The sequence below is a fragment of the Empidonax traillii genome, unplaced genomic scaffold, assembly GCF_003031625.1.
Source record: "Empidonax traillii isolate 1590-97213 ecotype Southwest subspecies unplaced genomic scaffold, ASM303162v1 scaffold584:size400879, whole genome shotgun sequence".
Classification (NCBI taxonomy): domain Eukaryota; kingdom Metazoa; phylum Chordata; class Aves; order Passeriformes; family Tyrannidae; genus Empidonax; species Empidonax traillii.
In genome coordinates, this window is record NW_020955777.1 from 103,904 (window position 1) to 116,485 (window position 12,582).

A 12,582-nucleotide genomic window follows, 5' to 3' on the forward strand; every position below is an offset into this window, starting at 1 on the left:
CATGTGGATTTCCTCCATACTCACAATCTCATCTTCCACGTCCCTGTTGAACTGGTGGATCTCTTTGGAGGCCAGCAGGTTTGCTTTTCTCTCATTCAGAGGCTCCAGCAGCTCCAAGAATTTCTTTTCTACAATAAGGCGTTTGCCATCGACTTCATCTGTGCTCTTGCCCTCCTGGCTCAAAGCCCTGGCCTGGCTCTGCAGCTCCTCGATCTCCTTCTTACGGACATCCATTTGATTCTCCAGCATCTGAACACAAACACGGCAAAAACCTCCTGAAAACCAGGCTAAAAGCAGGTGGTACAATCAGGGCCCATCAGCAGCTTCCTCAGAAGGAAGAACAGATGACCCCCTCAGCTCTGCCTGCTGGGTAAGGTGCTCAATTTGGCAACAAAACAGATCTCTGTGGGTCAGGGTACCCTGAAACACTGGGGAGCACACTCAGCTAACTGATCCCTGCTGGCCCTGCTACTCCTGGCTGCCTTTACAAGTGTGAATCACAGGCAGGCAGCCATGTGCAGAGAGGGCAGCAAGAAATTTGCATCTGATTTGTTTCTGTGTTTATTTCTGGTTCTTCTGAAAGACAGGTGAAACAACAGGAGGAAAACAAGCAAATAAATTCTGTTCTAAACTGAAAGGCTCCCCCTCCCATTCCTCTGATTGCAGCATCTGCTGTCTGCCCTCCCTGCCCCCTGTGCTCTGCTTACCTGCTGCTTCTTCAACAGGATGTTGACGCTGGTGAGATCCTTCCCGTAGTCATCGGACTGAATTTGGCTCTCCAGGCCATTGAGCCACTTGTCCAGGTCAGCACAGCTCTGGGTGAAGAGCTCGGCCTTGTTTGCGTCGAACAGACGCTGGGCCTTGGTCTGGGTGGTGGATTCCAGCTCGTCCCACATCTGATGGAGACCCGTCAGCTTCTCCTTCACCACGGCCTCGGTCTCCGGTTTCTCTGCAATGAGCTGCATTCCCTCCTGCGAAGCAAAGAGCACCAAATGGTGCCTCCTCAGAGCACTCACAGCCCGGCAGGACAATTATCCTGATTAGGGAGCACTCCGGATCCCTCATCTGCTGGCAGCATCAGCCGCTCATTTCCTATCTCCAATTACCCAGTGACTCCTTCCAGAGCATCAGCCCCCAGGTCTCTGTTGCCTGGCAGAGGTTTCTGGGCGCTGGGAAGGTCAAGCAGTGCCTCCTTTCCCTTCCCTGTTGCATGTGATCCCTGGTGGGAGCTCCTGGGGACACGGCTCGGGGGGAATGGAGCAGGAGCTGCACACACTGCACAAGCAGCTTTTGGGGAGAGCCACAGGGACCCAGGGGGCTGATGGCCCCAAAACTGAGCTGTGCCATCGAGGAGGGCTGTGCCAGCCCCAGGGTTACAGCAACCACCAGGGGGCTAAGCCAGACAGGAACAAGATTCCTCGGGAAGCTGCAACCTGTGCCCAGCACCAGCAGGGCACTCGGAGGCCTTTTGGCCTTCACAAAATTGCACTAGTTTTGGAAATATTTTCTTTATTCTAACTCTCCCTCTGTCTCTGCACCTGGAATGCTGCTCCCAACCCAGCAGTGTGAATGTTAATCCAGGGACTGTCACAACTCCGGTCCTTTGCTGCAATCTGATTTTTCAGAGGCAAAGGGGGAGGATGTATTAGCATCACTAAAAAAGAACTTTCAGTACTAAGAGCAGCCTCCTAATTACACCATTAAAGGGTATTGCCATTTGTAGATCAGAGAAAAGCCTCTAATGGGATATGGAGTGCCAAAGTGGGAGAGGAAATGAGCAATTAAGCTAACTTACACTGAACAGAAACCCACTGTCAGAGCAAAGAGGAGACCTCCTCAGTGTTCCAGAGCTGTGCAGGAGAAATAGCTCATCACAGCCTATTAAAGCTTCAAAGTAACTTGATACAGAGCTGTGAATCTTAATTAATCACAAAACTGGCTGTACTTTACCTCATGCACTAATGTTGCAAGGGGAAAGGAGCCTGGTTTAGTCCTGAATGAAGGAGAACGGGAGACCAAACTCAGCTATTCCCCTGCATTCCATTATTTCCTGGGAAGCGCTTCTACTCTGCTAGCTCAGATCCCCACATGTGCCCTGTTCACCCTTGGGGTATGAAAACCAGGCTGTGCCTCCTCCTGACAGATGGGAAAGACCAGACCAATAAACTGGCACCTTGTCCAGTGTGAGTGTGTGAGGATGGCGTGGATGGGAACTGTTTAACATCAGAGAGGAATAAAGTGGGTCAGCTGGAGACACAGTGCAGCAGAAATCTCCTCCAGCCCTCCCTGGGGGATGACTCAAGAGCCAGTGCTGCAGAGGAGCAGGTCCCATCTCTGTGCACAACCATCCTGGACAAAGTTGAGGGCATTTTCCAGCTGCTCTTTACTTACCTTCTCAATCTTCTCCAGCCACTCTTTGTTGGATGCGAGCTCTGCCATAAATGCCTGGTGCTTCAGCCATTTGCTGTGCAGGTTCCTTGCCTCATCATAGGACATGTCCTGGGCTGTAAGCATCTTTTCATTGATCCACAGGGAGAGCTGGAAAGGAAAATACAGGGGGGTCTGTGGACACTCTGAATGAGAAATCCCCTATTTCTACTCATATCAAAAGTAGGGCTGGTTTTGTACTGTTAATTCACACCACACGTGTACCTTTTCCCCACAGCTCTTCCTCTATTTATGTTTATATACGTAATCAGTTTATTTGTCCAATCTGCAGTAGAGTTTTGGTATTGGAGACTTTTCTTTCCCCATCATATAAATGCAAGATGGGTTTTCTTTCCGGAAATACAAAGGCACTGGGAACAATTTCCACATCACCCCTAGAGCAAACCAATACTTTAAGAGCCAGTTTGATGTGCCAAGGGCAAATGGAATGTGGAAATGATCCGAGCAGCCAACATCACATTTCCTCCCAGGGCAACTCTGACTGCTTCATCTGCCCCTTAGGTGTGGACAAAAACCACATTCACAGGAACGCTCAAAGAATCTGGAAAGGTTCATTTTCTGCATACTTAGAGCGACCCACCCAAGTGGAAAATATCAAAACAAATCTCAGCTTGGTTTCTAGAACACCACTTGGGACAGCAAGGGGCCCAAAATCAGAGCCCTGGCCTCCACTGTGTGCTCAGGACATGGGGCACCAAATTCCACTGAGCACTCACAACCCTTTTCTCAATTGTCCCTTAAAAGCACCGTAAGTTCCACAAAAAGGGAAAACTTATCAGAGGAAACAGAAACTCCTCACTGGGCCTTCCCATCCCATCTCATGTTAATGAAGACCTCTGTAGGCAGGGGTTGGTGTTAGAACAGGCCACGGACCAGTGCAAGGCCATGTGGAGATCAGGAGATAACCCAGAATTAGTGGTTTTGCTCCTGCCTTTCTGGGGAGCAGGCAGCTGCTCTGCCCTGCAAATTGCACTGCTTGGCTTTCACTGTTTGCTTTTACTCAGCCACAGCTTCAGGGCTCCTGGGGATTTCAAAGTGCTTCCCAAGGAGAGGCAGCATTGTTCTGTGACCAGCTGGGGGGAGGATAAACCCCTCCTCTCTGCCTCTCACAGTGTTATTCTGTTCCTTCTGAGGGCACAGAAATGCAGAGACAGTATTTAAGGGCTCACAATTAAAATCTGGATTTTGCCATCACTACAGGCACGGCAAGTCAGTACCTTCCATCCAAGGTTGATTTTTAGAAAGTCATACAATTCCCTGGATTGTCTGAGATTGACACTTGGAGCCTTTATTTCTCCAGAACCCCCTAAGTCAGCTGTTAAGGCCAGCAGAGCACGAGGCTTCCTGCCATCCTCTGCAGTTATCCCACAGCCCTGTCCCTGCTCCAGCTCCCCAAACTGTGACACCCTGCAGTGCCAGCCAGGCCTGCAGACAAACCCCTCCTGAACCTGGCAGAGCAACAAGGGCAGGGGAGAGGGCCCGAGTGCTGCTGCCCTTCCCAGCCCCTGCCCCGAGCCAGGCTGACACAGCCCATCCTGCTGGGAGCGGCTCCCGTGGCCAAAGCTGCCAGCATGCTCCGGGAAAAGCCCTGGGAGCCTCACCGGGCCCTTCACTGGAGTCCCCAGGGAAAGGAGCCCTCACAGCGCTGGGAATCCTCAGCACTCCCAGGGAAGAGCAGCTGGAAACTCTTCCAAGGTGAGCTGAGAAAGAGCAGGAAGGCAAAGCAAGCTAAATGGCAACATTTGTCAGGTCTCCTCTCGGGATTTCCTGCTGCCACTCTTGCACTCACTCACAAATGTCTTTTCTTTAACTCATTCACACTGACACTGCAATGTGCAGCCAGAGAAGCAGCGCCCCAGGATTAACCTGTGACAGGGAATGTGGCTCCTAACAACACAGTCTGCTGTTTCCCCTGCCTGTGACCCCACAGGGAAGGTTTCTCAGTGCTGAGCTGCTGGCAGGAGCATTATCCTGCCACTCCTGAGCCCCACTGACCCTGCTCAGGGCCTGGCCAGGAGCAGCAGCAGGAAGGACGAGGGGCAGGAGGCCACTCTTAGAACAACATCCAGCACGGGGAGGAAAGTGGCTGCCCTGGGAAGGAACACTCTGCAGAGAACACTCTTCCTTTCCTCGGGTTACAGACGCTGTCCCTGAGGGCAGGAAGGCCAGAGGATCACTGCCAGGTCACACAGGCACTGGCTCAGAGCTGTTCCCTGGCAGTTGTCAGCCCCTCAGGCAGGGCTGACCAAGAAGCCCAGGGCAGGTGTTCCCATGGCTCCCTTCCAGCCCCCGGGACAGTGCTGCTCCATCACACCCAGGGAGGCGTCAGCAGCACTCGGTAACCAGGCTGCTGTAAATCCTGAGTGTCATCAGGCTCAGTCTCCTCAGGAAACAGCCCTTCCATCATGGCCAGCACCAATGCCCTCTCCAAGAGGAGTGGAGACACCGGTGACATTTGGGTAATGGGGAGTTTGCCTGGGAACTGTGCTGGAGAGGAAAGGCATTCAGGCAGCCAGCACTGCAGCTTTCACCTTTGCCTTTTCCTTTCAGTGACAGAGGGGCAAACCCAGCTCCTGGGGAACACATCCACACGGACTGGGAGGCTCCAGGAGAGCTCCAGGAGCCAGGGGGATCTTTGTGCCAGAGATGGCACACAGGAAGGAAGAAGCTGCTGCTAATAACAGCAGCATTTTTGCTCATCTGGCATGTTTTTACTACCAGGGAAGGAGCTGAGGGCAAGCTCAGGGCTGGCTTACGCAATGCAGGGACACAGACTGCACCCAGGCAACCACCCACAACACCCCTCCCCAGGGCAGGAGCAAAACCTCCCAGGAGAGGCTCTTCAACATCTGCCAGCACTGCAGGAGACAACCTGAACATTACTCGATTCATTCCTCGTGCTGGGACAAGGGTATTCTGAACCTTAAAATGTTGTCTTTGGTGTCAAGAGTCCAAACAAATCACGGATACGGCTTCTTTTCTCAAAGGTTATAATACCTGACCGTTCTAAACACTTGAAAACTAGCAGGTAAATCACACATTATAAACGACCCAGCTTAATCCTGCTCCCCTCTTATTCCTAACCTCCCATTCTCCTGACTAATGTTTGGGAAAAAGCACTTGGAACCTCCTTCACCAGGCCACATACAGCTGCAGACAAAATTCTTATTAACTGCAGTGCTAATCCCACCACATCCCACTGACTGTAATTTATACCACAGCAGAAAACCTTCATTGCTTTTGGCAGTTTTCTATGCCTTTAGGTCACATGACAAAAGAAATGCAGCTCATAAGAGGAACCAGGCACTTATTTTTGCAGGGTTTTTTGTGTTTACTCCACACTAAGTACTACTGGATGACTTGACTGCAAAATGCTGAGCCTTCCAGTCCTCATAAAACATGGAGTGAATGCCCTTCTGCGGGATGCAGCTTCGAGTGATAAAAGTGAAAGGACATGACTTACCTCTTGACAATCCTGAAGGAACTTCTGGAGGTCCCTGTTGTCCTTCAGTCTCATCAGAAGCTCACTGGCTGCTTCACGGTTCTTCCTATGTCTGATCACACAAAAAAAAAGCAGAGAAAAGAGCTTGAAATAAGCATTTCATGGAGCACTGTTGGATTCTGGAGCCTCTTTGGGAGCCAGGTGCTGGGTGATTTTTGTGTCCTTTGCTGCCTTTCAAAGCAGGGCATTTTGGAGGCTCAGGTCTGTGTGTTATTTCATGGGCTTAAGGAAGTTCAGCATCCGTTTGTTTTTGTGACCAGTTAAATCGACAGAGAAGGTTTTGAAGTCAGCAGGGTCTCACAAGTTGTTACGGACAGAATTGGGCCAGATCATTGCAGCCCACGGGAAAGTTCAGCCTGTTTGCCAAAGCCCATAAAAGCAAACTGTTTGCAAATTACAGCGATGAGATCAGGTTGGGTGGCCCTTGCAGAGGGGGGACCTGCTGTAGTGCCCTTCAGAAACACCTCCTTGTCCTGCACGAGGCTGGGGGGCTGCGGAGCCTTCCCAAGGCTGTGCCTGACCACCAGCACGGGCAGCACCCCTGGGGCTCTCTGCAAACAGCAGCTCTGTGCACCTTGGGACACAGAGTTTGAGAGCACACAGAACAAAACAAAAGGTTAGCCTAGGAGCCCTGGTTTTCATGCATCACTCAAAGGATGAGTCACGCTGATTATACCAAAGGTCTTGGTGGGTTCTTCAAATGGAATGGGGCCTGAAGAGCTGATCCCGAGGTACCTCTGGGCATGGTTTTGAAAAACTGCTTAATCTGGAGTAGTTATCCTTGTCCTTTCATTATTTATGAGGTGATTTACGTGGAAGAGACAAAGTAAAGAAGATCATTTTTATTTGTTCCTACTGTGCTGTGCAGGGGTTTCAGGTGAAATATTGCTGCCATTTGTAATAAGATAAATAGGTAGTGAGAGCTGGAAATTATTTTAGAGGGTGGCAATTTATAAGATGAGCTCAGCACATGCTGGCAAGAGCTAAATAAATCCGTGTTAGTGGAGATCTCCAGAGACTCCTGATGTTCCAGAGGACTATAAATTAGGTGGTGATGACAACAACTGGATTAGGATAACACTTTCCCTGATCCACAGCGAGGCACCAGAGCCAGCTCTGTGGCACGGATTTAGCGACTTCAGAAACACAAGGAACACTCAGGGATACACCTGCTACAAAAGCCAAAGGTCTGCAGGCAGAGCAAAAGGAGAAGAGCCTTTGCAGGATTACAGTTTGCTTCTCTTTGGTCTCAAGAGCTGGCTGTGAACAACCAGCAGAGCAGGTCTCTGTAGCTGTAGGTCAGGAAAAGGGATTTACAGCTCGGATGGCAGGGAAGACACAAGTAACCATCAAAGCAAGAGCCTGCAGCCCAAGCCCAGGGGAGCCTGAAGTTTTGACAGAGCACAGAGGAAAAGACAGGTAAACTGTGCCTGGGGAGAAACCTCTCCAAGGCAGCAAACAACACCAGGGTCCATCCCACCCCTTCCTGGCTGCATCTTCCCCGCCTGGGCAAACCCAGTGCATTAGTCAGGTGGCTAAAATGAAGCAAAGAACTGCTGGGGTGATTTTATCATGATGATTTCATAGATCTAAGGCTGGATTACATTACAGACTCTTGTACTCTGGAGAGGACACAAGAGATGAAGTTAGAAGGAGAACTTTCATGACGCTTATTTGAATTAGAACTAAGTAGAGAGGTTGTTATGCTGAGAAACCTTGAGTTTAAAAAACTAATAAAATTATCTCCCACAGAGTGTTGGAAATACTAATTCCAAGGACTTTGAAGGGAACCATGCAGGGATCTCAAACAGAGGATGACATACCACAACAAATATGAGCTGTGGTGCTTAGAGTGATTTTACTGTAAAGGGTTGTTTTGCTGCCCAAGATGACCTGGAGTGACACTGGACAAGGAGAGTTCTCTGAAGAACAGAGCTGAACTGTAACAAGGGAGAAGCATCTGGAGAATGGACACTGCTGGAACATATGGGAATTCCCATGCTTTCATCATTGACATTTTTATGTTCTCCTGCTCCAGACTGCCTACATCTAAGTATGATTAACTGCTTGCTCAAATATCCCCAAATTCTTAAAAAGAATTCACACTTAAGGTTGTCACTGATTGCTTCTCACCAATTTGTGAGTCTGTGGAAGAAGATCCCACACTTGCAGAGAAGTTTGCTCTTCAGGCTCCCAATTATTTAGAATGACTTGGAATTCCCCTGCCTGTATCTCACACATGACTTACACCCTCAGTGTAAGATGTGACACAAATTATTCCAAGAGCAGAGCACCACAGTTTGTCCCAGTGTCCCCACGCTGACTCCCAGAGGCCCCTGAGAATGCTGACGGTGCTGAGAACTGACAAACCCACTTGTGGTTTAACTGCAAAAGCTTTGTGGGTTTCAAAGCCCGTGCAGAACTAATAAATCTTCCACGTGGTGTGGATGTGAATGCAGCTGCCTGCTCGGAACACTGAGATGTATGCAAGGCAGTTTCAGCTCCCCTGGCTGTCCCAGCGAACAAGGGGCCCTCTCCCTTCTCACTGGGCAAGAACAAAAATTACTTCTGTTCTCCCTTGAGCAGAAAGCTGCACAAATACAAAAGTTGATGTCAGACAGGCCCAAATCACAACTTGTGCCAGATCTGGCACTGTGTTTAAGCGAGAGAGGCCACGCACGGGCACACGGATGGGGCAGTTCCCCAACACTCCTGCAAGAGAGAATGGAGGAGAAAATGCTCCAGAGCAGCAGAAGTGCCCAGAGCAGGGGCAGCTGCAGCAGGGAGACCAGCTTCTGTCCCAGCTGGAAAAGCTAGCAAAGAGCTTGATTCGAACCCATCTGCTCCTTCCCACACCCTTCCTCCACGTCCTTATTCCCATTTGTTCTTCCCTGTGAGCTGCACTGAAGCTGAAATGTTTCCCTCCTGTTGCACTCTCCTCTCCCTGGTACCGTCCCCATTTCCACGGGAACCATTCCAGGGCAGGGTCTCTGTGCTGCACCAAGGGACACTGGGGTCTCCTCCTTTTTACAGCTCCAAAGCCCGACTGTAAAATCCACTGAACAATACTGGAAAGTACAAAGGGCTCCATGAGGGAAGTGTGGAGCCACTGCACATACTTGGACGTGTTTGTTTTGGTCCTTTGTTACACACCCAGGAGGAGCTGGGTCGGGAGAGCCGCTTTTTGTAAAAGCAAAGAGGCTTCCTCTGCCACCACTCCCACTGCACCCAGCCCCAAGGCTTTGTTCTCCAGGCTTATCAGCCCGACAGACTCGGGAGCAATCCCACGGATTTCCTGAAGAGCAGCCACCGGATGGTTTTTGCAGTGCTCGGCATAAACAGCCTCGGGATTGAGGAAACGCTTTGGAAAAAGGGGGCTCAAAGGAATACAGGACTTGCCGGCCATTCCAGGGAGGAACTCCAGTCCATCCCCCAGGGCTGCCTCAGGACAATGGGGACACAGGGGAGCACTGCACTGGGGGGACAGTCACAGGGGCAGGAACCTCCCTGCAGAGCACACAGGACACAGGCCTGTGTGCCACCCCAGCTACCCCAGCCAGGGCTGCAAGAAGCAGCTGATCTTTTGCTGTGACATCCTTGGATTCCATCTTTTAATATTCCAAAAGCTGCAGAAAGGAGACACCTGATCAGAAGACTGGGATCAAGCTCTCCTGGTTTCACAGGTGGATGGGAAAACTTAGAGCAGAGGACATTGAAAGTCAGAGAGGGTAAATAAGGATAAAATTGCTGTCCTAGCTGCCCCCTTGACTGCTTTCACATAATCTCCTCTTGCTGGCCTTTGCAGATGCTCCCTGGGGTCTGGAGTCAAGCTGGTTGGAGAAGGGGAATGTGGGGTATCCTTGGGGCTGGGCTGTCCGAGGGCTCAAAGGAAGGGTCATCACTAACACTGGACAGTTCATGGCTGTGTTCTGACACTCACAGCCGAGAAGTGCCTTGAAAGACTGCACTTTTATCCAACCCAAAAGCAGAAAGAACATGAATCACAGCCATGGAAACTGAGCATTTGGGTTTCAAAGACAAAGGAACCCTTAATGTTCTCTAGCACCCGTGCCACAGCCAGAGAGAGAAGGCAAAGGACTCGTTCCAGGATGAAAGGCACATTTGTATCAGCGCTGCCTCATCTGATTGCAGAGGGGCCAGACAAGCTGGAAGAGGCGATCAAAGCTGAGGGTGGGGTGGATGCAGTGCCAATTCCACTCCTGAAGAGCCACATTCCTCCTTCAGAGGAAGGACAGGAACACGTTATTGCAGTGAAAGCAGCCAGGAGGGAGCAGAGGAAAGCAAGGCTTGTGGAACCAGACACAGTCACGGCTGCAGCTCCCACCGCAGCACCAAGCCTGCTCTTACTCCAGCATTACATGGCACCCCTCAAACAGCCAAATCCTGGGCAGGAGCTCATTACCCAGCAAGCCTCTGGGAAGTGGCAGAGGTGTTATTTAATTAAGATGAGCCGGCGCGTTTTTGAAACACGGCAGTTCCTATTTTTGCACAGGACAAAGGAAACGGTCTGCAACAGACATTTTCTGAGCTGTGCCTCTGCCTTTGGATCCTGGTAACAGGGCATCTCTCAGAGAACAGAATTCAGTTACCAACAGCTGCACTGTGCCATGGTTCTGACCTCACCTGTCATCAATGGAGTCCACTTTCTCCTGGATTTTATCAGAGTTAATGTTCCCATCGCTAACGAGCCTCCTGCCAGTCTCCACAACTGCATTGATCTTCTCCTCATTGGCATCCATCGTGGTCATGAAGTCCTCCTGCTTTTTAATGGCAGCCTCTGCTCCTTCCAAGGTGGTGGGCATCTCTGTGTGTGCCAGAACGTACTCCTGGGATTGCAGCAGAGATCACAGAGAGAAAAGGGTTACACCCAGGCTATGCTGCTGTTCCAACAACACACTCACCGCTCATCTCCCAGCAAACACCTCCCAAGAACCGTTCCAAGTGAAATGCAGTTAAAAAAAGGCAATTTATCTATTTGTGGCTCTCCTGCCAAATGATTTTGTCTGCTAATTGCTTACAGTATACAGTGCAATTTTACAGAATTATACAGAAATTAAGTCAGGTATATCTTGACCACTTGCCTGGTTATTAAGAAAGGCTTCTGCTTGCTTGGTGTCTCTGAGAAACAGTTGGTAGGCATGAGACTGGGAAAGGAGATTCTGCCTGTTCTCCCACATCTTGTGGAGCTCGTTCCATCCGGTGTCCAAGGCTTGCAGGCGCTGGCGCAGGAACATGTACTGAGCGTCGGTTTGCCCCTGCGTCACCATCTCCCCCATGTCCCTCATCTTCTGGTAATCTTCCTCGTAGTTGTTGATCTCGTTCTTGATGTTCTCGTGCTGGGTGAGCAGCTTCTCGGCCTCCGTCAGGGTGTTGGGCATGTCTTCGGACGCGATGGCGGTCTGCGTCCTGGAGAGCCACGACTGGAAGTCATCCAGGTCCCTCAGGAACTGCTGCAGCTTGCTCGCCTCTCCCAGGGACTCCTCCCGGTTCTTCAGGGTGGTCTTCATCTCCTCCCACACGTCGTTGATTTCTGCCAGCCGCGAGAGGATGGCCTGTGCCTGGTCAGGGTGCTCAGACTCCAGCTTCTCCGCCTCCTTCTGCAGGTCGCTGAGCTTGGCCTCGATGGCCACCAGGTCCCGCTCCATGCCCGTCAGCTTCCTCTGCAGGGCCATCACCCCCGCCAGGTCGTTACCCAGGTCTTGGGTGGACTCGATCACTTTGGTCTTTTCCCTGATCCAGGATTTGGTTTCGTTACATTCAAGGTGGTAGTTCTGGATGCTGAGAGCGGAGAGCAGAGCATCCTTCTTCCTATCCACCAGTTCTCTGAACTGGCTCCACCTGAAATGCGCAAGGAGAGGAGAGCAGAGAAACTGAGACCTGTGTGGAAAGGCTGTGGCAGCATTGCTGAGTGAGCAGTTGCTCCTCTCAGCTTGGTAAGCTATGGAGTAACCCAGCTACTCCTGGTTTTCCCAGTCCTTCCCACACCATCAGTATTTTTAGCAAAGCAACCATTAACCGAGCTAGAGTGAGTATTAGAATGTGACAAGCAGCAGCACACTGAGTGTCATTTCTCCTCAAGTGAAAAATTGCCAGTTACATCCATTTTTCACACTAAATGTACTCTCTTGGTTTACTCTGAAGCGATAAAATGACCGAGTTTACACAGAACTATATTGGTTTCTTTTCTTTTCATAATAATCATTCCACTCAATTTCCAGCTCTCAAATCAAGGCACTGACACACTCAGGGCCTGATTAAGTCAAGAGCAAAACCCCATCTGTTAATCAAATGCTTGAAAGACACAGCTCTTTCCTTTTGAAGCATTAAAGGCCTACCTTGCAGACACTCCAGGTACCAGGATCAGAATATCTTAAAAAACACGTGTTAGAAACCCAAATGATGCCACCCTACTTGTTCCAGGCAGTGCCGTGTCCCTGAGCACGAGGCCTTGGCTCACCTGGTGTTGAGTTTATCTTGCTGTGCTTTGATCTTCTCGCTGGGGTGGCCGCTGTGCATCAGCTGCCTGGCGATCTGGTTCACGACGGCCACGCGGGACGCCTGGTTGTTCATCTCCGGTTCCAAGCTCTCAAACCTGGAGTCGGGGGAAACAA

General features: G+C 50.6%; 1 protein-coding gene across 6 annotated transcripts in view; it reads right to left on the reverse strand.

Annotated features, from left to right (window-relative positions):
- Positions 1-12,582, reverse strand: part of SPTBN1 (spectrin beta, non-erythrocytic 1) — a 110,993-nt gene that overhangs the window by 20,137 nt on the left and 78,274 nt on the right. For all 6 annotated transcript variants that reach the window (XM_027898219.1, XM_027898221.1, XM_027898223.1 and 3 more), the window contains 7 exons: positions 12,429-12,563; positions 11,053-11,809; positions 10,595-10,797; positions 5,912-6,002; positions 2,392-2,538; positions 708-971; positions 25-249 (listed from right to left, as the gene is read on the reverse strand). In XM_027898219.1, coding sequence (XP_027754020.1) covers positions 25-249; positions 708-971; positions 2,392-2,538; positions 5,912-6,002; positions 10,595-10,797; positions 11,053-11,809; positions 12,429-12,563 — 1,822 coding nt within the window. The remainder of the gene's footprint in view (positions 1-24; positions 250-707; positions 972-2,391; positions 2,539-5,911; positions 6,003-10,594; positions 10,798-11,052; positions 11,810-12,428; positions 12,564-12,582) is intronic.